Source organism: Rhipicephalus microplus, chromosome X (assembly GCF_043290135.1).
Source record: "Rhipicephalus microplus isolate Deutch F79 chromosome X, USDA_Rmic, whole genome shotgun sequence".
Classification (NCBI taxonomy): domain Eukaryota; kingdom Metazoa; phylum Arthropoda; class Arachnida; order Ixodida; family Ixodidae; genus Rhipicephalus; species Rhipicephalus microplus.
In genome coordinates this window covers 6,567,314-6,592,506 of record NC_134710.1, presented here as the reverse complement: position 1 = coordinate 6,592,506, position 25,193 = coordinate 6,567,314, and the positions used below count along the sequence as shown (strand labels likewise).

The 25,193-nt window shown below is 45.8% G+C and overlaps 1 protein-coding gene across 1 annotated transcript in view; it reads right to left on the bottom strand.

The window, feature by feature from the left end:
• Positions 1 to 7,033: 7,033 nt before the first annotated feature.
• Positions 7,034 to 25,193, bottom strand: part of LOC142777396 (protein Skeletor, isoforms B/C-like) — a 253,917-nt gene continuing 235,757 nt past the window's right edge. Inside the window, exons 18-21 of the mRNA XM_075881745.1 lie at positions 17,587 to 17,975; positions 11,827 to 11,887; positions 7,827 to 7,993; positions 7,034 to 7,775 (exon numbers count right to left, since the gene is read on the bottom strand). Coding sequence (XP_075737860.1) covers positions 7,626 to 7,775; positions 7,827 to 7,993; positions 11,827 to 11,887; positions 17,587 to 17,975 — 767 coding nt within the window. The 3' untranslated portion in view covers positions 7,034 to 7,625. The remainder of the gene's footprint in view (positions 7,776 to 7,826; positions 7,994 to 11,826; positions 11,888 to 17,586; positions 17,976 to 25,193) is intronic.

The window sequence follows — 25,193 nt, the reverse complement described above, 5'->3', positions numbered from 1 at the left end:
CCAAATCGAAACAACGAAAGCTAGTGGAAGTGGAAGCAAGATATGCGCTGCGCTTAATTTGCAGTGAGTTATAGCACTTATTTTTGAAGTATAGTAAAGTTATCGTCCAAATAGAGCTGTGGAATCCAAAACTGCTGTATGATAAATGCAATTTGCTTGCTCATTGTTGTAAAGCCGTGTGGCTGCTTCATTTTACCGATATCAATGAACGCTTTCAAAATTGGTAATTTACTATATATTCCTATAGGAAACATGCTAAACCTGGTTTGACAGTCAATATATGCGTGTGAGCCAAGATTTATTGCCATAAAAGCCACAGGTAGAAAACCAAATAGTATAATGTGTTTTCAACAATTTTTTGCCAGTCTGCTGTTTGCATAAGGTATAAGAGACGAAGACAACGTACAATATACTGTGCGTTACAATGTGTGGTCTGTAAATGAGGTCGCTATTGAATAATTCAAAACAATATATGAAAATATGTTACGCAATCGCAATTTTCGGGATGAAGCTTCTAAAACCATGGGTTGGTGCATGCATGTATGCGACCGGTTCGTAACCACATAGTTGTATGACTCATTGAGCAAGTGGTGCTAGTGTGTTTGACAGACAGATGGACGAACGGACAGACAGACAGATGCATGGACGCACGGAAGCAAGAACAGACGGACGGATGTACGCTTAGCCCCACTCATCATGATTGATGATTAGTGGAACGAAGCGTTCGTCCGTCCGTGCTATCCTGTGCTCCGCGGATATGCTGAACGGGCGGACATATGAATGGACGTATGGACAGGCATGAGCGGACGCACGGACAGAAGCATGGATGGAAGCACGGATAAACGCTTCGCCTCACACATCATCATTCACTCCGGTGATCTGCTGTGATTTTTCTCTTTTTTTTTCCTCGACAGCATGTATCTTTTATTCTTTTTTTTTCAGCCAGCTGGCAAATGGCAAACTGTTTTTACACTTTTGTAGAATACACACAGCCCAGGGACACATTTAAAGGTCATGTGACTTAGGTGCGGGTGTTTCACATCTTTAACCTGTATAAATAGTTAGCGACAACTCCAAAGAGACGCTAATTGAGGTGTGAACGTGGCTTGCGTTGATGGTATATTTCTGTTGCGAGCAACTCCAGCTGCTAATGTAACTTTAAAAATGAAGACTAGAGAGTAGATATCTAAGACCTTCACACTACCGATGAAAAAAAAAATATTTTTCTCATGTTGTTTGGGTACCACACTTTTTGACGCAACAAACCCTCTATGCAACCGCGCAACACTCGTTGGCTGGCCGTGGTGGCTATAGGCGGCTTGCGGAGAGGGCATCGTAATGGCAGACTCCGTAGCAGACGACGCGGTTATCTGCCCCCTCCAAAACGGCAGACGGGGGCGCGCGCATCGACAAACCTTAAAACGCTCTCGAGCAAAACGCCACCCACCACTCGATAGCTGTGAACCCGGAATGGGGCCTCTGCGCGAGACACATGCGTCATGAGGTGCAACTTTACAGGGGGTGTTACAGCCCCACAATATTTATATTTATATGGACACTCTCGGCTGGATTTCGCCGCCGGCGTCGGTATCATGCAACGTATATTTATACGTATCTATATACATGAAAACGTAAGAAAGAAAAATATCTAGACAAATCACTCCGGCACACGGTATCGAACGTGGGACCTCCACGTCCGGAATGTGAGGCTTTAGCCACGGAGGGCTACGTCCTTCAACGTTCAACGGCAAGCTGTTTATACCTACCACTTACCACTGTTGGCGGGCATCTCGGTGGGGAACTATCGTGTTTTCAGCATAATCAGCAAGATGGCGAAAAGAGCGTGCGACGGCTCTCATCTCTCACGCGTACTTTGGCCCGTGGAGAGGAGGGGAGTGGACAATCTCTCGAGCACCCTTATCTCCAGATGGAGAGGATCATACATCTTGGCTGTCGTTCGGCTTGAGTGTAACGATTCTGTTGTAGTTACGGGGCACACAAAGTCACTGCAACCGTTGTACAGCCTCCGTATGCGAAAAGACGCGCTTTTCAGACACACCGAAGTAACAACTGAGACGCTTATTCGCGTTTATCTGTGTACTTGTGAGTACGTTTCGTGCGTCATTTGTGTGTAATAAACATGCGGGGCACGTTTCAATCTGCGTGCCATTCTGCGCGTGACCTTCCCATTTCTTTGCTACTGTTGTGCTCAGATTTGGGTGCACGTTAAAGAACCCCAGGTGGTCTAAATTTCCGGAGCCCTCCACTACGGCGTCTCTCATAATCATATAGTGGTTTTGAGACGTTAAACCCCACATATCAATCAATTTCTTTGCTATTGTTCATTGCTTCGCCATTGCGGCAAAGCTGTGACGTTCTTTTTCGTTTGTCGACTGAAACGATAGGATGTGTAATATTGTAATGTGATGTACCCACTCCTGCCATGGTTTGGAAAAGGCATCTGGCATTATGTGATAAAAAAAATAGATGTCCACCTAATGCTGTGGTAGCAATGTTATGTCAGCCTAATGCCAATTTCGGTTGCAGTACGTGTTGGCTGCGCTTTTATAACTCTTGGATAAACATTACATATGCACTTCTATCACTCAGCAAGCTGTAACTCGATGTTGTTTGACTCCGGGGCGACACTATCACTCATGCTACGTACGATATTCACTGCATCGCACGCGAACTGTGAATGGCATCATAGCGTGCGCTTCGTTTAAAACGACGACAGCTCTTCCTGACCATAAGTTACAACAATGCAGTCAGCCTGGCTGGCAAGGCCACTTTGTCCAAAAAAAAACAACTCTAATTAGAAAAACACGTTCATGCATTTCGTTACACTTGAATCAAAGCTAACAAAAATCACAGCATATCCCCGGAGGCGTTCGTCTGTCCGTCCGTCCGTGCGTCCATCAGTGCGTCCGTGCTTCTGTTCGTGGATCTGTCCATTGGTGTGGGTGCGTGTGTGCCCGTAAATATGGCCCAGGGCAGTCCATACGTCTGGATACTTCGGAGGGGTGGGCTGCCTTGTATTATAAGGAGCTTCACCCCTAAAATGCACCATAGACTCGAAGACTGCTTTGTATAAATCGATCCACAATGCTTGGGATCCGCCGAACGTTTTCTAATATTTTGTTATTGTGTCTACACGTTAATATTCGCCCCTAACTATGAAAAAGAGCGTACATCTACCATTCCCTTTTCATATTTCTTTACGCGAAGCTTCACTGATTGCACTAGTTGATTAATTGTAGCACCTCCAGTTTTGCTTTCTTTTCCATGCTTCGACGACCCTGAAATTTCAACACATGATGTAATCTTTAGTCCTCGTACACTTCACGTAGATTTCGGCCGCGCGCGACAGAAGCAATGACAGCACAACGAAAGGAAAGTAGCATCCAGCCCCGAACATGCCCATTCCGGCAGCCATATGTCACTAGTTTTGATTTGACTGATATGTAGGGTTTAACATCCCAAAACTACCATATGATTATGAGTGACGCCATAGTGGAGAACTCCAGAAGTTTTGGACCACGTGGAATTTTTTTAACCTGCACTCAAATCACATGGCAATAATTCTCCGTCACCTCCGACAAAGGCACCACAAGTCCATGCCTACTCCATGCTCGGCGCCTATAAGAAACGCTTGCAGCAAAGAACGCACAAGCGATAAATATGTTGGCACCCCCCTTAAAGGGTGTTAGTTTATAGAGAACTCGATTAGAAAAGCCTCGGAGTAACTGTGGTAAATACAGAGTGGCTTAGGGCTAGACGGTCGGGTTCCAGTTAGTTCCTGGTTCGATTATTACGTGCATGCTTCATTAATGAGTTAGGTATGAGTGTTCGCGGATTTTAGCCATTTTATTTGTTTGATAAAGTGTGTCTGGTGTGCTATCTAGGCAGCTCTCATTCCAGTCTTTGCGGCCGCTCCCAAGATAATCATCATCATCAGCCTGGCTACAGCCACTGTAAGGCAAAGGCCTCTCCCATGATCCGCAAATTAAACAGGTCTTCAACAGAATCGAAAGTTGGGCTAGTTGGATATGCATAGTGTAACTGGCAGTTCAAGTGCACGAACAAACAAAAAGAATAATCACCTAACTTTCTCTCTCTTCTACGTGCGTTTGCCTTCTCTCAGAATCCAGTCAGTTACCCTAATGACCAGTCGTTATCCTTTCTACGTGCTACGTGCCCGGCCCATCTACATTCCTTCTTCTTGATTTCAACTATGATATCTTTAACCCCGGTTTGTTCCGTGACCCACTCTGCTCTCCTTGCCTCTTAAGGTTACACGTACCATTTTTTTTCTATCGCTCGCTGCGTCGTCTTTAATTTAGCTTAACCCTCTTTGTAAGCCTCCAGGTTTCTGCTCCGTAGGTAAGTACTGGCAAGTGATTGATTGATATGTGGGGCTTAACGTCCCAAAACCATCATATGATTATGAGAGACGCCATAGTGGAAGGCTGCAGGAATTTCGAGCACGTGCGTGGGGTTCTTTAACGTGCACCCAAATCTGAGCACACGGGCCTACAACATTTACGCCTCCATCGGAAATGCAGCCGCCGCAGCCGGGATTCAATCGCGCGACCTGCGGGTCTGCAGCCGAGTACTTTAGCCACTATACCACCGCGGCGGGGTGTAAGTACTGGCAAGATGCAGCTGTTAAATACCTTCCTCTTGATGGTATGTGGCAGATCAACCGTCTTGATTTGAGAATGCTTGCCGAATGTGATACACCTCATCCTTATTCTTCTAGTTCACTATCATGGTTCGACTCCACGGTTACTACCTGTTTTAAGTAGACATAACTCTTTACAACGTCTAGCGTCTCTCCACCTATCGCACTGTGCTATTTCTGCCTAGACTGTTGCACGTTACTTTAGTTTAGTGCATAATAATTTTCAGACCTACTCTTCTGATTACCACGTTCAGTTCAGTAATCATGAGCTGCAATTAGTTACAGTACAGAACACAGTACAGTTACAGTACAGAAAAGTACAGAACACTGGTCGAGACTAATGTAGCGTGTGTTGGTTGTTCGAAAAACTTCGTTCACGTCCAGCAAGGTACGCGCAACGGGCGACTCTCACATTGGGGCTGTTGGCCGTATGCTGAACGGAATCGAAGGCTGCCTCCCACTTGGGCGAGGCAGTATAGGAGTAAGTGGACGCTGCCTTCTACTCCCAGAGCGTGTTGAATAAGTTCCGTTTGGGGATACCTCGGGATTAATCGCGTGAATGAGACCATTGGTAACATATGGTAACATATTCTACACTTTCGTGGTCCACACATATCTCTTCTATATGTGCCAACACATCAAGATCATTAGGTTTTCTGTGCCGAAATCTATACAGTGCTCCCTCCGATGTGCGCAAACTGGCTTATCTTGTTCTAATCCGTCCTCAACTGGAGTTCGCATCCTCCATTTGGTCACCATATCAACAATACCTCATAGATAAGTTAGAATGTATACAGAACAGAGCTAGTCGATTCATAGCGCGTAATCACAGCTACCCGTCCAGCGTAACACAGATTAAGCATAGCCTTGCACTCGAGCCACTGAAAATTCGCCGCGACATCTCACGTTTATCACTATTTCACAAACTCAACCACACCAGCATGATGCCATCTGTTCACCTTAGTCTAGCACATCGAACTTCGAGCACACTACATAACACCTTTAGCTTATCACGCATGTACGGCAATACTAACGCTTTCAACCAGTCGGCTCTTCCACGAGCTATTCGTTTGTGGAATAATTTGCCAGATGATCTTGCGTCAGAACAAGACCACACAAAGTTCTATCATACTCTCAAAAAATACTTATGCACCAAAAACTGCTCTATCGCATCTTCGTAATCATCAGTGTTTATAGGACTGTTGCCGATGTTTTTGCACTATTGCTAGGTTGTAGTTGCTGTCATAATAGTTTTGTTTTGTATTTCACCTTCACATACTGTAACTCACTTTTCTAGTATGTATTTTGCTTACATGTTCATAAGTTGAACTGCATTTTGTATTATATTCATTATTTGCCTATGTATGTGTAGATATTATGTATATATACTTTTCTAACATATCTGTACCGCCCCCCTTACACAATGCCCCTCGAGGGCTCTGTAAGGTACTGTAAATAAATAAAAAATAAATAAATATTCACGCGCTCCGTTGCCACTGCCAACAAGGCCCTCTTCCGCACGCGCGCATGGTGTGCGGTGTGCCATGGAGTTGAGCTCATTGGCGTCAAACAGGGGAGGCCAGGGAGACCCCTTAGAGGAATACACACCGAATACGAAAAGCGAGTACCAGCAGGTGTTTTGCGCAAAGACAAGGCAGAACACGCTTCCACCGGATCACAATGGCCTTTCAACGATCGTTTTAAATAGACACGTTTCAACCCATACGACCCTTTTAAATATTATGCCATTAACTTGACCCAAACCCATCAAAACTGTGGCTTTTTTGTAGGTCTTCGTTTGTTATTTTCTTGGTACGAGGCCGAGGTGCTGTCACCGATTGTTTCCTTTCACAATTTCTAAGCATTTGTACACCTTGACGAGAACACTGTCCATTCGTTTTTATGTCGCTGTAGACAAAAAAATTAAAGTAAACTTCTTAGTGGTGCCTGGTTTCGAAACCATACCTCTACGGTCCGACCGCGGGCCTGTCGACCATTCGGCTAAACATGCACACTTGCCGAATGGCGCAATTCACGAAAGTTCTCTGCCGTGCCCAATACTGCTTCTGACGAAGGTGCAGCAATGTTTCGAAAATTGATCCGAGAGGCAAAAAAAAAACAAAAAAAACTACGTGAAAGCTACCCCTTCCTGCGCCAGGGCGCGGATCATTTGGACTTAACACGCCGCAGAGATGGCGGAAAGCTACCATTGCTGTGCCTACAGAGTTTTTTTTATGCAATGGTCGTGTGCAACAATACATTGCGCATCTCTGTATGTATGATGCTTTACGCTCTTAGTAATACGAGACAATGCACATGTCTTGCACAAAAAAAAGCAAGGACAACTAGTTCGTTGGTACAACTAAACAATGGGAAACGTCCCATCATTCTTTTATTCCAAAACAAAAAACTGCTAAAAAAGAACAGAAAACTCAGGATTATCACATTTCTTCAGAATATTTGGCGAAAAGCGTGCACAAGATAATGCACCTCTTCAAACGACATCACATAAACACACACGCATATGCACAACCAGAGAAAGCAACAGAAGCCTTGGTCACCCACTAAACAACTGCGAATGTTTCATGCTCGCTTGTTTGTTCACTCTGTTGTAAGTGCTCGACCGAGCATGCGACTCTGTGCTCATAAAGAGCCCCAGCTCAGTTTTTTTTTTCGCACAGATGCAAGCAAGCAGACAAAATAATGACAATCGTGCGCTTACTGCTACGCACACCTTGATTATGAACAGCTGGTCATGCGAAACTGCTCACAGTTGGGTTCTAAATTTTGCATATAAACTTTGGCGTAAAAAAATTAATTTAAAAATACTATTTGCAAGCGATGTTAACCACGCAGATAAGCTGTATTGATTTTATGGAAAGCGATGAAACAATGGGAGCAGATCAGACGACAGCAAATTTCCGGAGACGTTTCAGCAGCACTAACAAAGTGGCACAAGGCAAGCGACTGAAAACAACAACAGTAGCAGGTGTGATAGAAGCACTTGGCTGGCCGCACTTTCCATCGCCTGCTCAGCTTCTTCAGGGTCCGTGACTACGATCTTCCAGCCGAGATAGTAGTGGGTGAAGCACTGAAAAAAGGAAGAGTCAACAGACAGAATCATCGAGAGAGAGTGAGATACCTGGTAGTAGACAAGCTTGGGCGTGTCTTTGTCCGGAGTCCAGGTAAATGTTCCAGGCTGCCCGCTGTCACACTGCAGCCTCAAGGTTTGCTTGAAGCTTTCCCAGGTGTCAGATTCATCACTCATGTCCACAGTCTTATGCTGCCATTCGCAGTAGCGTCCAGTGCCTGCGTCGTCGCACACCTTCGTAATGGGCATTCTCATCTTCTTAGGGAAAGGGCACCGTAATAAGCTTGCCTATTAATTAATGCATCGCTGTGGTGCGAGCGGTGCACGCGTACAATTTGCATACCCAGCGAGCTGGTTCCATTTGAAATAATGCAATTAAAGACTAGTTGAGCAAAAGACGGAAGTTCAGGCTGAGATGAATAGTTAGGGACAATAATGTACTCGAACACGATGTGTCGCTGAAGCACGCTTCAACAAGCGGTATTCAAGGCTCCAACAGAAGCTTTGTCAAAACGTAGCTTCCCACCCCACACCATGTTGAAAGAAAATTTACTGTTTATCTTTGCACAGTTAATTTGCCGCAAGATTCTATAAAGTATAAGCACATTACAGGTAGTCATTGCACTTCGTAGTAGCTTTTCCGCTCCACTTATCTCCATACTGCATATTGACCATTGTTTTATGGTGAATACGCAGTATGACATGAGCAGCAAGTATTTTTGAGAAAAGCTGAAAGGATGTAAGTTCCAACAACGAAGGTCGCACACCTTCGTGCCTCAAGGACTGACAGATGCATCTTACAGATTCTTAAAATACTGTAAGATGACCTAATGCATAACGAAAATTCCAAGAAGAATATGCGCAGATAAGGAAGCAAACTGAAGTACGCGTATAATGAATTGGTGATCAAATGTGCTACTGCGTTCATTACAAATATAGAACGCTGAGTACTCAAGCATAATGAGGGTACGAAACACAAACACAAACAAACACAAAGAACATATTTATCATTGTGAACCTGCCTGGATAACCGCACAAATTTCCTTGCTCTAGGAACAGACAGGACAACTTAGGGCAATAGAAAATATTTATCTAAGCTAAACCGACGTCATACAGCCGTGGGTGTCCACTTTGACCACAGCGCTTTGTTTCTTAAAACAGCGGCCGCTTGTCTCCGCAGTGAGTGCTGTGCAGTGGCCGAGTACCACTCTGTGCCTCAATATGATCACCGACCCGTGAAAAGGGCGTTCGCTTCCATAACTATCCTATGAACCCAAAGCTGAGTAAGAAGTGGGTAGTCAAACACCGAGAGGAAAAGCGCCCCGCACTTTCATCGACCGTGGGCAGCAAGCACTTCGCTGAAAGTGACTTTTGCTACACCCGCCCTACGCTCCACTTTCAAGTAAGCTTTTGACCGTATTGCAGCGCCTCGCCAGTACTCTGCCATTTATTGCACGCAGGCTACACGCATCGGCAACTTACATCAGGTGAGGGGCCACCCCAAAACCAACTGCGAAGGGCCCTAGACAAGGAGCCGTTGACACGGCCCCCGAATCGCCTAATAAGCGCGCCTCGTGAGCGTAGCTGAGCGGCGCAAGACATTTGAGTCTACAGCTTTATTTTGTTAGTGTACATACACATACACGTAAGCTACTGATCAGGACAAGCCCGCGCCACTGCTTACCATAAATTCATAGGCGAAACCTATTCAAAAAACGCCTGTCACAAATGATTTTGCACATTCAAAAAACGATGTCACGAATGATTTTTGTGGCCCTGTGCGCGGTATATCCAATCAGTGATAGCTATTTGTTACACAATGATACCTGATCTACGGCCCCGTGTGGTATTAATACGAACTATTTCATGATGTTGCTCTCATTAAACCAGCATTACTGAGACAAACTAGAGTCATTTGCATTGGCCAGGGGGTGCATTAAGGCGGAACATGCCCCCTTTCCGAGTCACACCAGTGACTCGGAAAGGGGGCACCCCTCAAGACTTTTCTTACTGAGATACAACACGGTCTTGCACCATGCCGATGCTCGTAACTGCAATTCAAGCAGGACTATCTCAAATTCGGTATTTCGATGCTGCTTCACCTTTAGAGTAGATGCCACGAACAGTCGGTTGACTGCCGAAGCAGCAATTGAAACAGCTGCTCTGCAAAAATTATCTCATGTGTTGTTAGCAAATGCCAGAGTGTCAGAAATCAGCAATTCTCACACATTTTCTTGTGTTCACTGCTACTATCGTTGCACTACAGAAACAATACCCAATAGAAAGGGCAGGCGTTACCTTTTCTGTAAGGTTGTTCTGAAAACTAACATACTTATAATGGGCGTACGAAGCACACAGAGGCACAGAGCAGTAGTTCACCACTGCGCCGCACTCGATCACCACGGGGACGTTGTGCGGCGGGGTCGCAAATCCAAGTGTTTTAAGGACGAGATTCGCGAATGCGATGCGATCTCCATTGACGGCATCACTTGCGAAAATTCAATAACGTGGCCTGCGTCGTACACCACAGCACCGTCGATGAGACAGCACGACGTTCCGCTCTCTGTATCTACATGGATTCTGGAGTAATGCACGCTCATTGAAAATTTGAAACGCCCTAACTAATTAGCATCGCACGGCAAAAACTGCAGATGATGAGCGAGAACACCGCCACATAGTTTCACTTTCTGACCAGGAATGAGATCGGTGGCATCGGCATGCTTATCGGCCACCTGGAAAGCTTCTTGGCCCTGCAGATTGGGCTGCAACTAAAACAAAGGCACAACTGCACTCGAAAACATCCGTTGTGGGCGCTAGCTGACCCTCGTGAGGCTGTTTTTTCGGCAAAGTTTCCGCCTGAAGTAGACGATGCGCGCACAGGAGCAGTTGAGTTTAAAGCGAAGTCCACAAAGTGGCGTCACACATGGACGGGTGTCACTCCAAGATCTCGAGGCCAAAGGACGTGGTCTACAGCATGCCTAGCCAAAGACGATAGCAGGTGGTTGGTCGCGGGGGGCAGACAGGTTCCAGATCTAACCCGGGATGACGCGATCAACATAGCAGGTACGTCTCTGGGCCGGAGAAACAACTGCGCGGCTTCCCACGCTCTTTCGTTATTCAACTCCGATTTTGATTCTCGTGACGTGCTTCGTTTTTGCTCAACAGACGTATCCTTTTTCATGCACATTTTCCTCGTGACAAGCGACCACCCAATAAGTCATTAAGTTTTCCAAATAATCTTGAAGATACCCGTGGTATTTTCCCCTCTGGTTACCTCCATACCTGAACGTGTCTTGCATTCTGAATGTGCTTCCATTAGTTAGGGCGAGATCTTATTGCGATAGTATTTATATTATATACTTCAACGGGTTTAGTCGTCATTGTCGCTACGACCGTAACCTTCTTCGCACAGGAAGTGTTTTAGACAATGTAGAATAAAATAACTATAATAGTCACCCTGTCATCTTCGCAAACGAACTCTACCCAAGGTGCAATAACTTTACCACACTTAAGTTAGATTTAACTGAGTAATTCACAGAAACTTGTTGATTAACGGTATTTTTCTCAATATTAGATCTTTCTGCGCTAAAGCAGCGAATGAGTGAAAACTGTCAAAGCAAGGCAACTTCCATCTTCTACTCATTAAACTGCACTGTTGCTGCCTATAAACAAACACGCGGTTCTCCAAACTTTATGCATATGTGTTGATATAATTATAGATGCAAGGTCGGAACAAGCGCGATAACTCAAAAACAGTCGTACTTTGTACCCCCCAGTTCATTTCTTTGACTGACACAAGTAAATAGCTAATGAATAAAAGTTTTCTTGATAGGACATATGTGGTGTTGTTGCATTGAAATGGAAGTGCATAATGAATTATTTAGTCATTTGAAAAAGTTCTGGTCTATCTGCACAGCTGTGAATAGCCTAAAATATTCAGTCTATTCCCTTCAATAATAAAAAGGAAGAGCAACGTAGAGCATGCACAGTGTCATTCAAAAGCTTTGAAGTGGGTTGTATTTCTGCTATGGGGCAAGCAGAAGTTACTCACCATTGGAAACGTCAACTTTGTTTTCGGAGTTCAAGACAACTCCAGCGAGCAGTAAATGGCCCTAAAAAATAAAAGCTTTGCATTATTACGTGCGAACTCCGCCTGTAAAAAATACGCGCATACCAATCGCAGTGCCAGTAGTGCTCTACAATAAAAAAAATAGAGAAATCTTTCCTGTCTCAAAGAACTCGATGGCAACCAATGGAGAAATGAATCCCCAAAATTTTATGGAGAAACCTTGATTTTTATGCTATAGTGACAATCAAATTGACTATCGATTCGATTGTAAAAACATTCAAAACATAAAACTGAATTGTGAAGCAGCTCTGATTATCATTCGAGGAAGAGGTCATTTTGTCGCACTGATCTACGAAAACTATTCCTTCGACTAATTTATAGAGGCATATTTTAGCGATGTGGGTGATGTGACGTCCAAAGTTGCCTGCTTGTCGTGCGTGACGCTAAGTTTTTCGAGAGCAATTAAAAAAAAGATCCACGCACTCCTTTCCAACGGTATCAATGAACACGCGATCACGCGACATTTGCTATTTTATAACGCATATATATTTTTTTTTTGCAACAGAAGTTGTTGCATTTCAGTAAGGAGCACCGCATATGGCTACAGTTGTCGGCACATGGTGCGACCAAGTCGCGTGCGATTACCGTGTTTTAGCTTTTTATGGATATACGTATCTTCACAACTGGCTTTCGTGCTCCTTAGCAAGACTTTGATTTGGGTTAGTCCATAAAGCTTAGCTGGGGAAACACACCGCAACAAAAAGACGAGGGCGAAGGAACACGGAGCCTATGGAGAACGCGCGCTGAGCTTCATAGCTGCAACCATTCCCTTTTACAGTGTACAATACCACACCACCTTTCCAGTGAAACCTGCGTAATCAAAAAGCATTCTGCATTTTCACGGAGTGACATCACGTCTACCTAATTGAAACTATGCGAGCACAACTTTGCGACTTCCTGCGGACATCCTATGCCTGCAGGAAGTTGCGATGCTTTCCAGAATATACGCGCTACGCCAGTGAAAGCCGTACCTTCGAGGTAGCTAGCTTACGGGAGAATCATCTTGCGATTAATACTAGCGAAATTTCTGAGTGAATATCTCAAACTACCCAACACTATCTCACTCTTCAGGAAAGGTAGACCAAAATGCATTCTCATAAAGGTCTACAGTGCACTGAGGCAAAGATCTGGGTGTTTTTATGGTTGTCAGGTATGCCAAGACAAGTGGAAAAAGGAGAAAAGGGAATGAATGGGCAAGGGAACAAAAATACGAAGAAGACAAGGAAGCGAGAGTTGCGCGCGGGCATGCCATATTGAAGGGCCGCGTGGAGTAGAGAACGGTGACCAGTACAGCGGATGGTTCGGGCAGCCCGGCTCCTGCCCCCACACTGCCAAGCCTCGGGAGCCGCTTGAGCTGTCGTGCCGCCGACGCTTGCGACGAGCGCTTGCGCCGCCGACCTTCAGCGAGCCCGTGCTCGCAGACACCTGTCTGCCCCAGAGCTGCATACCAACCAGCGTGTTCTTGGGCGTGCCAGGAGTGCCTGCCTGCACTGGTTTGCAACGGGAATGACGAGCGAGCAACTTGTATCGCGCATAAAGCACCGTTCGGCACCAGCGGCGAAGACAGTATTAAGAGACGTGGTGAGTGACGGTAGCAAGACGCTGTTAAGAGACCAACAACTTCGATCCTCTTTGTCCCATAGACGCTTGCTGACTATTGATTAGGGACACACGCAGAACGTGGTCGTAATAGAACGTGGCCATTACTTTGTTATCCTGTAGGCATGTAACTTGTTTGTTAAGTGAATTGAAGGGTGTTTTTGTGTCACGCCATGTCGCCTTCATGTGTCAGTCCCGCTGACTCAAGCAAAACGTGCCGGGCGCTATCCCCATTGTGACGACATTGGCAAGCCGGCCCTTTCATTTTGTCACGTGCCCTGAACTGTTTGGAGCGCCCGCATGGACGTTGAATGGTTATAGGAGCGATTTTGTCAGCCGAGGCTATTATGTAAATATATGATGATGGAAAGAAGAGATTGATAGGCGCGGGAGGTTGGGAGGCTACAAAAGCGCGCAGAAGGTTGCAGAACAACAAAAGGATGTAGCTAAGGCAGCAGCGAAACGAGATGAGGCAGCCGACGAACGTGCAAAAATAAACCTAATGCAAGAGAAGGAGAGAACAGAGAAGAAATTGCAGCTGCATGTGATTGCAACCAGTGCAACCAGTAGATAAGGGTCAGAAGGAGCGGTATCATAAACTACACTCCAGAGGATAGCAAAAGTGTGTCCCCAAAAGTTTATCGTGCCGTTTGATGAGAGGAGGGACAATTCAGATGCCTACATTCAGCTATGTGAAAGAATTTCAACTGCACAAGGGCGTCAAAAGATCGATTGGGCAACTGGGTTTAGTATATGTCTTGCTGGGGAAGCGTTTGTGGTTTTCAGTCGGATCCCAGCAGCCGGAGCAATCGATTGTGACAAGTTGAAGGTCGCTCTGTTGCAACGGTTCCGACTGACTGCCGAGGGATTGCGGGAGAAGTTCAGGACTTCCAAGCCTCGGGAAAACGAGACAGAACAACTATTTGCCACTCGCATCTCCAACCATTTTATCGCTGGTTGAAGATGGGAAAATAAAAAAAGACAGTCGAAGAACTCAGGGACAGCATGATCGCAGAACAGTTTCTGGCGTCTTGTCATCTGATAGTGACTGCCTTCCTTAAGCAACGCAACCTGAACACGATGGCAGAGCATGCGGACCGGTATTTGGATGCCGAAGAAGAGAACAACTTAATTGACATGTGGATTTTAATGTCTCAAAACTACCATATGATTATGAGAAACACCGTAACGGAGGGATCCAGACATTTCGACCCCCTGGGGTTTTTTAACGTGCACCCAAATCTGAGAACACCGGCCTACAGCATTTACGCCTCCATCGAAAATGCAGCCGCCGCAGCCGGGATGTGATCCCGGAACCTGCGGGTCAGCAGCAGAGTACCTTAGCCACTGGACCACAGCGGCCGGGCGGAGAGAAGAACTGAAAAAAAAGAAAAGAAGAGAAGGGGTCATAGGAGAAAGAGCACGCTCGAAGTGGGCCAAATGTTTCCTGTGTGGCAAGGCAGGACAAAGAGCGGCAAGTTGTCAGCTGGGCCGTGCACTTGGTTCACCATCACAGTGCGACATGTGCGGACGTACAGGACACACAGTGGAAACGTACAGAGCAAGGCCAGACAAAAAGGCGCCTCGCGTTTTAGCAGATGACGGTCCTGTGAAAGATGACCCTCTAAATGTGGTAGCGAATGAGGGTAAAAACAAGGCCGATGTATTGCAATGTCCTCAAGGTCGGAAGACACGGATACATTGATGTCAGCGGTAACTGGAATTCCAGACGGACGAGGAGTGTCTGGTTATCGAGACACATGATCGAATACCGTGCTTGTAAAACAGCCCTTGGTTCCAAATTCAAAATTCTTCAGGACAGAGGAAACAGTTCGTTTGGCGGATGAAAGTGTAAGGCGGATGACTATAGCGCGAGTCATGTTTTTGACTTGTAGATGGATAGAAGCCGCATGTGTACAGAAGCCATTGTATGATATGATTCTAGGAAACGCACCTGGCGTTAAAAGCCTGGACCAGACCGATCCCTTGTAGAGCATTCTCACAGCAGAAATATTAAAAGGCACGAAACAGGAAGTGTCTTAGGACACGGAAGACGGCGAAAATAAAAGACCTGAACACAGCCACACGAGAAGCTACAGTGTGTTCAGCTGAAAAATCGACAAGTTACAAGAATAAGGAAAAGGACGATCATAATGACGTGGTGGAATCGATATTGAATGTAACTGCAACTGAAATAACAGAAAAAACAAGAAACGGACAGGATTTTGCGACGTCCATTCTAACTTCAAAGGAAATAGATTCACTATAAGAAGAGGTATGCATAAATTCGAGATGATGGGAAATATATTTTGTAGATTGGTACACCCGAGATTGAGGGGAGAAAAGACAGCTAGTAGCACCAGTGGATTTTCCAAGGGTCGTACTCAACCAGGTGCAAGAGTCTGTTACTGCTGGGTCCCAAGGAATAAAGAAGATGACCAATCAGGTAGCTGAAGAATTCTGATGGCCATGTACGCAAAGTGATAATAAGAGGTATGTCCGTTCTTGTGGCCAGTGCCAGAACACCATACCAAAAGGGCTAGTGTCAAAGGTACAGCTAGGTGCTATGTCGGTCATTGAACAACCATTTGAAAACGTCGCAGTCGTTGTTATAAAGAAACACGTACATCATCACAATGATGGCTGTCGCAACTACATATGCCAAAGTGAATTTACCTACAATGGTCGATACTGTAATGATTGCTGAGGCTCTCGTGGGCGCGTTTACACAGTATGAAATCTCGACATAGATATTGACAGATAGTGAAACTTGCAGAATGATGTCTCTGTGTCACCTCTCTGTGTCACCTGTGAAAGTTGCAGTATGAGTTCTCTGTGTCACCTCTTTGCAAACCCATACCACCCTTTGTGTAATGTGTGTTGGAAGTGTTTAATGGTAAGTTAAAGAGCATGTTACGCAAAGTGTGCCAAGAGAATCCCGAGAATTCAGATCGGTATTTACGTGCACTCTCGTTTGCATACAGAGAATTGTCGCAAAACAGTACTGGCTTTTTTTTCCATTTGAGCTGATTTGTGGAAGAGCAGTGAGGGGACCATTAATAATTTGCGACAGACATCATCAAGCACACAATTGAAGGACAAGCAAAAATACTCGTATGCATATTTACTCGAGCTAAGGGATAAGCTTGAAAAAACATGCCGCATTGTACGGGAGAGTTTCATTGAAGCGCAGGCATCGAACAGGAACATTACAACAAAAGCCAAAAGAGAGTGCTTTAGGGCTGGAAATAAGGCTTTGATATTGCTGCCAAAGGACACCAAAAAAGTCACGATGAGCTGCAAAAGGCCACTTGAAGTAAAAAGAAGAGAAAGCAACGTATATTACAAGCTGAAATCGCACGAAGAAAGAAAGTATGACATATCAGCCTGCTGAAGAGAGGCAACGAGACAAAGAAGCAGAGGCCTTAAGGAAAGGATGACCATTACAGAAGAGATTTCTGAAAGAGCACACGATGCAGGTATACCTAGGTACATGACCAACAAAAGTATGGGGCGAGAAAGTGTAGCAGACTTTAAATAAAGCACAAAAAGAATAAGTGGGTGGTGTTTTGAAGGAATTCGATGAAATATTTTCCGACCTCCCAGGCAGGACGACGGTGCTCGAATGTACCATTCAGCTAACGAACAAGCCAGTAAACGTGAAGCAGTACCCTCTTCCCCTAGATAATGAGATAATGAGGCCATAGATAATGAGTTCGGACAGATGCTAAAACTGGGGGTGATTGAATGCTCCACATCTACACAAAATTCGCCGCTAGTGGTGACGAAAAAGGGTCCAACAAAGTATCTGTTGATTTTCGGCGCATTCACAAGGTACTCGTGAATGACTTGGACCCAATACCGTGAGTGGATGCAGTGTTAGCGAACGTCGCGAGCAAAAAGTATTTTTTCGCAGCTCGGCCGAACGAAAGGGTACTAGCAGATACCCCTGGCAAGGAATAGAAAGAGAAGACTTAGCGAAATACTTCGCACCACAATAACCTGCATCAAAGCAGGCTGAATAATTTTCTGCTTGAAGAAAGTCAAGTTGAGTGGGGCGTCTGAGAAGAGAATATTGCATACCGGCTTTCCGAGTACGGCCGGATTTTCCTTGGAGCCGCCGCCTTTGCTGCTGTCGGTGATGTAGAAAGGATGGTAGCGAGCAGAGTTGCTTGGATCAACGCCGCCCTCAACTACAAACGTGTACGTCTTGCCGCGTTCTACGTGCAACACTGGAATGAGTTCCTCGTTGATCCACCATGAGATTCCCCATCCAGACTGGCCAGTGACCTTTTCGTAACCACGGCTGCCGCCAGTCGGCCCAATCTGTGCGCGAAACGTAGTTACGTTGAAGTTCTTCCAGATGTCGCGTCCGCCAAACACGGTGCGGCCCTCAGCTGGCGCTGGCAACACTGGTGCAAGAGGTGGGCAGTGGCGCTCGGCATTTCTGTTGAACTGCAGGAACGTGTCATCTGCACAGTTCAAAGAAGTGTTTAATAGCACTATGAGACATGATGAATGATATAGTCACAGATAAAAACGACTGTGAGTCCCTCGCTTTCAGCCAGATCGCCGAGGCAATTAAGATAAATGTGAATAGGTGTTAATCAGTGCTTTGAGAGCCTTCGGTACATCTAAGTGAAATGTAAATAGCGTTACTTCATCTTTGAAGGACTTACCACACGCACGCGCTATGGCGGGTAAGCGCTCGGCGTGAGGACTTGGCGTTGCGTTCATGTGAAGGGAGAGGGCATTCAACTACACCCACGTTCGTGCATCACCGCGGCACAGTTTGTATCACGACTCAAGGTGGCCCCAAAAATGCACTTTTGCTTTCAGACTCAAAATTAATTTCTTATAAACCGAGTTTTTAGCAAAACGAGTCACAGTAGCATAATCAGCAACGTAATAGTAAGGCCCGTATTTACAAATCAACCTCACTTTTACCTAGTGTTTTCCCCATCAATTTTACGCTTTTATTGCACTAAAGGAACAAAGTAGGCTAGTATTGACTGGCAAATTGGATAAGCTAGACAATAGAAGCCACCGAAAGAATATCGTTATTTATGGATTCCAGGAAGCAGCTAATGAAACTGTAGTGAACTTGTGCAAAGCCATTCTTAGAGACATTATCAAAGACATGCCTGAAATACAAGTTCAATCGGTTGAGCGTGTTCCCCGCATAGGCGACTAAACTGACGGCCGTGTTGGCCTAGTTATTTAGGGATGTTCTTTAACGTCTGTGAAACTGAGCTAGGTTGTTCCATAGAGTAACATAAATATCAAGAGTGCTCATCCGGCCTAAAGCAACGGAGCTACGCAGCTTCACGCCGGCGGTAAAATGGCAACACATCACTCACCACTTTCAAGAAAACGCACGTACAAGCTATCTACTATAGTACCTTTCTAGTGCAGTATACTTCTACCTGTTTTAAAGACTGAGATTGTGGCTTTCTCATCCGTTTTTATTACTTCGCATGCATACGGTTGGGCAGGATCTGGCATGAATCGGATGCGAGAGTGCACATGGTCTCGACGGGACGGTAACGTTGTCACGCTCTGTGCTCATGAGAATTTAAGGTGCAGCGAACAGTGGGGCCGTGGCTTTCCGGCTATAGAAGCAGGGAAGAAGGAAGAGAAAAAAGGGGGGTAGAATAGAACAACCAGCCCGCAGCAAGAGTGCTGTCTGTGTGAGTGTTGCGGAGTTACTACTCCGGAAAGGAAATGATTCCGGAATTATTTCAAGTTTTCGCGACCCCGGTATGGACTGGAAATGTAATGGGGACAACGCATCAAGGAATGAAATGGGAATGGAATTAAGCACAGTATGTCCGGAATAGAATGGGAATGTATTTTTGGTCTTTTTTAAAAGCTATATGACGTTTTTGTCCGCGTGCTGTTTTTCAAACTTCCTACATTAGTAAATAATTCAGAGCCTCGAATTCAACAAGAAGCAGTATTTTTAAATTGGCTCGGCTAAGAACAGGCAAGGTAACTTTATGAGCAACGCGCCTAATACAACTCTGTCCTTGAATCGACCATGCGCCTCCGAAGTTTGTCTTTATTCTTCGCGTAACCAAGGTCGAGCAAAACTACAGTGACAGCATGCCCCCCTCACCCTTTATACCTTGCCATTGTTTGCCCCCTTGGCGGCAGCGCAGCCACCTGCAGTCCCCCACCCTTCACTCCTTTGCGCTATATCACTGTCGGCGACTCCGACGCTTATTCGAAACAACACTTCTTTAAGTTGTGATGCCTGTTAACACTGGTGCGATGTTTTCGTTCACTGCAAGCTTTCTATACCAGCTAACGCTCCTTCTCACCTCATACCCCCCCCCCCCCCCTATACAATACTGTCCAGCCTGTCTAGACACATCGGCGACTTACCCGAAAATATGTCGGCGAAGGACTATAGGTCAGAGCCACACACAATCGTACACGATGAACTGGATGCGCTCCCCCTTCGTACAGATAGACAAATAGAATAAACTTTTGAAATCATTCGCTCAGAAAACCGCCCGAAGCAGGAAAGCCCACGTAACCATGGCCACGGCGGCGCCTCTATATAGGAGTCCTGACGCAAGTATTTGCACCGAAGAGAATCCACGGTTCATTTATAGGGTGAAGGAAGGCCCGGGAGGAAAGCTGCCATCACCGCGCCTCTTAGTGGCTAGAGCAGCACTACCATAATGCACTACCACAGAGGCCCTTGCGTCCAGTGATCCATAAAAGCATTTTATGAAAGTAAACGGCAATTATTTCATCTTTTTTTATTTAAACCAGCCGTTCAAACAGCCGTCGTTTGCAATTCTAGTTTTGAAAACTAAATGGCCGAACACCCGTTTCGCTCATAACATTTCATGTCAACATTTCCATGAACAAAACCAAATCAACGACTCTTTTCGCACCTTGTCCGGCTTGCGATCTTTATTGCAGTATTTAAAAATCAAGAGGAAGTTTAGGCACTTTTAATGAGGATAGTTTGGTCACCAAAGAACAATAGACGAGAATTGCCGAACATGTTCGGATAATTACGCTTTCGGCAGATAAAGCCCGGGAGATCAGGCATTCTGAAATCTCGAGCTCATAGCTGACCATCCCATACTCCCACTGTTCTGGGGTGAGATCATTTCGTTATTATCGTCATTTTTTATGTTTTTTTAACTTCGCTCAGTTCCTACGAGTCGGCATATATCCGTGTTCGCATCGGCAAACAAAAAGGACCTTAGGGAGGAACGCATTTTGCTAAACCCTTATATCTACGGCTGTAATGTCACACTGAAAAGCAGTCACGTAGGCCTGAGTACACGGTCCATAGAAGTGGAAAGCCACAAAGCATTCTCTAGGTTTGGCGTGGGTGTAAAAGTGGGAACAATCTGCCAATTTGTATCAGACAAACCGAGGCATAAGTTAGTGTACAAACAAATGCATTATTCCCGCAGATACTAAAGGGAAAACAAATTATCCTTCGAAGTTGGTTGGCTTTGACACCCCACACGAAAGCGGGAAATACTAAATGTACTGCCTGATCGTTATCTCATGAGCAGTTTAGTACCTGACACACGTAAATAACCTTTGCGACAAGGAAGACATTGCATACGTTCGTGCACAAGAACACGGAAAGTTCTCCTCCTTCCACCCTTGTTTGCGAGGCGCGCTCTTGACAAGCGTGAGTGCTGACGAACCGTGCGGCTCAGTGTTCCACATTCGATGCCAAGGCAGAAAGTGCCCGAGCGGTGGTTCACTGTTCCTACCAATACCAGCCGTTCAAGGGAGTTTCCGTCCCAATAACAAAATTTTAATAAATCCTAATTTTCTTCGTATTCACAACGACTTTATACGCATGAAAAAACAGCTTCGTCTTCTTGAACGTTACTTTTTTCAGCGTAATTATGCCCTGTCGTCATTTTACCATGAACATATTTCAGTTTAACCATTACTAAAACATCACTTCCATCAAACATGCTCATCATGTAAATACTAATATGTAGCGAGAGAACCATTCCTATATGAATTAGTGACCAGATTTCACTGCACGAGATATGATATCAAGCTATCATTTCTCTGCTTTTTAACATGTCTTGCGTACTTGTTCAGTTATTTATTCATCTCGTGACACCAGCTTCATGGGGGCGTTTATTATCACCTCAAAAACTATCAAGATGTATTTTCTACATTCAGGAATTACAAGATTGAAATTGAGCTGTCTGGCCATTCCCGGAGTGGGAATGGGCTAAGTTTTTTCATTCCGAGGAATTAAAAGGAATGGAGTTGTGGCAAGTCGCAATTCTCCGGAATATATTTGGAGTGAAACGAAGGTGCCCATCCCACAACACTGCTCTGTGTCATTCTTTTACAATCCCGCAGTCACGAACCGCAGAGCCATCCGAAAATGTTACTCCTCCTGCTTCAATCCCCCGTCGAAGTGGACGAGTGATTCCAGGCTCGCAGCCACTACTTTCCAAGGACAGTGTCTAGGCCTCTACGGCGGCTCAACCACAGAATTGTGACGCAACCATGGCCCGATTTTTCAACGTGTTGACTCAAAAAACCTCGTTGGGTGTACAAGCGCTGCACATGTGCCACTCTCGGAGATTGCCATTTCGGAACTTGACGGCTTTCAAGACAATCCCGCCACCCGGGTTGCAACCGTTGACACAATCACCGTGAAGTAGTTTCGGTCAGAGTATACCACAAAATTCGTCTTGGAAGAACGCCTCTGCGGAGCTGTGCAAGCCTGGCATTGTAAGCTAGTACTCCTCATAGGAAACTCAGAGCGCGGCCCTCACGCCCACATTTGCACCAATGCCGGGAGCCTATGATGCTCGCTTCATGGAGCTGCCCTCGCTCAGGCAAGCTTCAAATGAAGACTTTGCCGCATACACCAGCGACAAATTACACCTCTTAGAAACTTTCGACATGGCCTGGCCCTCCCCGACCCCACGACAGTACGTCATCGATGGGCTTTACGACCAGACGCACGTGGTCATACTGTCTGTGCAGACAGCCCAGAAGGACATCCATGCTTTTTTCGACAGGCAGCAGAGTTGCAGGAAACTGCTAGGTGCCATATTCCTGCCGTCTCCCCACAGGTAACCGTGACTGCGCACCGCGCACGCTTTTCGTGCGGGCGCTAGGGGTACGGCTACAAGGGCTGCCCGCAAGTGCTCCGTCAATCCATTCAATTCCAGACGCGACCAATTCCGACAGTTCAAGTCCATGTGGACGACATCAAACAACTAACGGCTCTCGTCGACACGGGAAGCCCAGCGTACTGCGTTGCTTAGACGCCAAGCTCGCGAAGATCTCCAGTTTTGGGCTGAGCCACCTCGGCGGGGCCTTAGCAGTGACGCAATACCGGTCGGCGCCCCAAAACCTGCAGCTCCAAACCAAGGCTGGCTCCAAGTCTTTGTGCTTAGTGCCCGCCTTCGAAGACTTGCCGGAAGACATGGTTTTAGGGTTTGACTACTTGCTCTCTGGCTAAGTGGGCGTTACAGTGGAAGGTAGTAGCATCAGCCTTTGTTCGGTGGCTCCAAATGCGGCACCAGCCCCTCCGAGTACGCCTTCGGCCCAACCCCGAGAATAGCTGACAACTCCAATTACACTTCGCGCTTTACTCGAAAGGTACGCATCGCTCTTCGCCGAGTTTACTAATCAGCTTTCCGGAACCAGCGTGCTACAACACCACATTGACCGATAAGCATCCGCCGGCATCTGTACCGTTGCGTAGATACGCCGAATGAAAGCCGACTGTAATTAAGCAACAGTTGCAGGGAATGCTGGCCGCTAACATTATCAGGCCGTCTTGTAGCCCATGGGCAGTGCATGTCGTTTTAGTCCACAAAAAGAACGGCAGTCTCCAACTCTATGTGCACTCATCATCATCATCAGCCTGACTACGTCCACTGCAGGACAAAGGCCTCTCCCATGTTCCGCCAGTTAACCCGGTCCTGTGCTTGCTGCTGCCAATTTATACCCGCAAACTTCTTAATCTCATCTGCCCACCTAACCTTCTGTCTCCCCCTAACCCGCTTCCCTTCTCTGGGAATCCAGTCAGTTACCCTTAATGACCAGCGGTTATCCTGTCTACGCGCTACATGCCCTGCCCATGTCCATTTCTTCTTCTTGATTTCAGCTATGGTATCCTTAACCCCCGTTTGTTCCCTAATCCACTCTGCTCTCTTCTTGTCTCTTAAGGTTACACCTACCATTTTTGTCTAACTCCGTAATCATGAGTTGCAATTCGTCCCCTGAGTTACTCAGCAATGCAATGTCATCGGTGAAGCGCAAGTTACTAAGGTATTCTCCATTAACTCTTATCCCTAACTGTTCCCATTCTAGGCTTCTGAAAACCCCCTGTAAGCACGTGGTAAATAGCATTGGGGAGATTGTGTCCCCCTGCCTTACACCCTTCTTGATTGGCATTCTGTTGCTTTCTTTATGAAGCACTATGGTAGCAGTTGATCCCCTGTAGATTTCTTCCAGAATGTTTATATTTACTTCATCTACGCCCTGATTCCGCAGTGTCTGCATGACGGCTGATATTTCTACTGAATCAAACGCCTTCTCGTAATCTATGAAGGCTATGTATAGTGGTTGGTTATACTCTGAGCATTTCTCTATTACCTGATTGATAGTATGAATGTGGTCAATTGTTGAGTAGCCTGTTCTAAATCCTGCTTGTTCCTTTGGTTGATTGAATTCTAATGTTTTCTTTACTCTGTTAGCAATTACCTTTGTAAATAGCTTGTATACTACAGAGAGCAAGCTGATCGGCCTGTAATTCTTCAAGTCCTTGTCATCTCCTTTCTGATGTATTAAGATGATGTTAGCGTTCTTCCAAGACTCTGGTACCATTCCCGTCAGGAGACACCTCGTAAACAGGGTGGCTAGTTTTTCTAACACAATCTGTCCTCCATCTTTCAGCAGGTCTGATGTTACCTGATCCTCACCAGCAGCTTTGCCTCTTTGCAAGCTCTCCAAAGCTTTTCTGACTACTTCTATCATTACTGGTGGGGTGTCATCTGGGTTACTTCTAGTTCTTTAGTATTAAGGTCGTGGTTTTCTCGGCTACTGTACAGATCTCTGTCAAACTCCTCCGCTATTTTAACTATCCTATCCATATTGGTAGTTATTTTGCCTTCTTTGTCCCTTAGTGCATACATCCGACTTTTGCCTATCCCAAGTTTCCTCTTCACTGCTTTGACGCTTCCTCCGTTTTTCAGAGCATGTTCAATTCTCTCCATGTTATACCTTCTTACATCGCATACCTTACGCCTATTAGTCAACTTCGAAAGCTCTGCCAGTTCTATTTTGTCTGTTGTACTTGAAACTTTCATGATTTGACGCTTCTTAAGTAGGTTCTTCGTTTCCTGGGAAAGCTTGCCAGTGTCCTGTCTAACTACCCTGCCTCCAACTTCCACTGCACACTCCGTAATGATACTCGTCAGATTATCATTCATTGTATCTACGCTAAGGTTGGTTTCCTCACTAAGAGCCGAGTACCTGTTCTGCAGCGACACTCTGAATTCCTCTACTTTCCCTCTCAGTGCTAGCCCATTGATTGGCTTCTTGCGTATCAGTTTCTGTCGTTCCTTCTTCAAGTATAGGCGAATTCGAGACCGTACCATTCTATGGTCACTGCATCTTACCTTGCCAAGCACTTCCACATCCTTCACGATTCCTGGGGG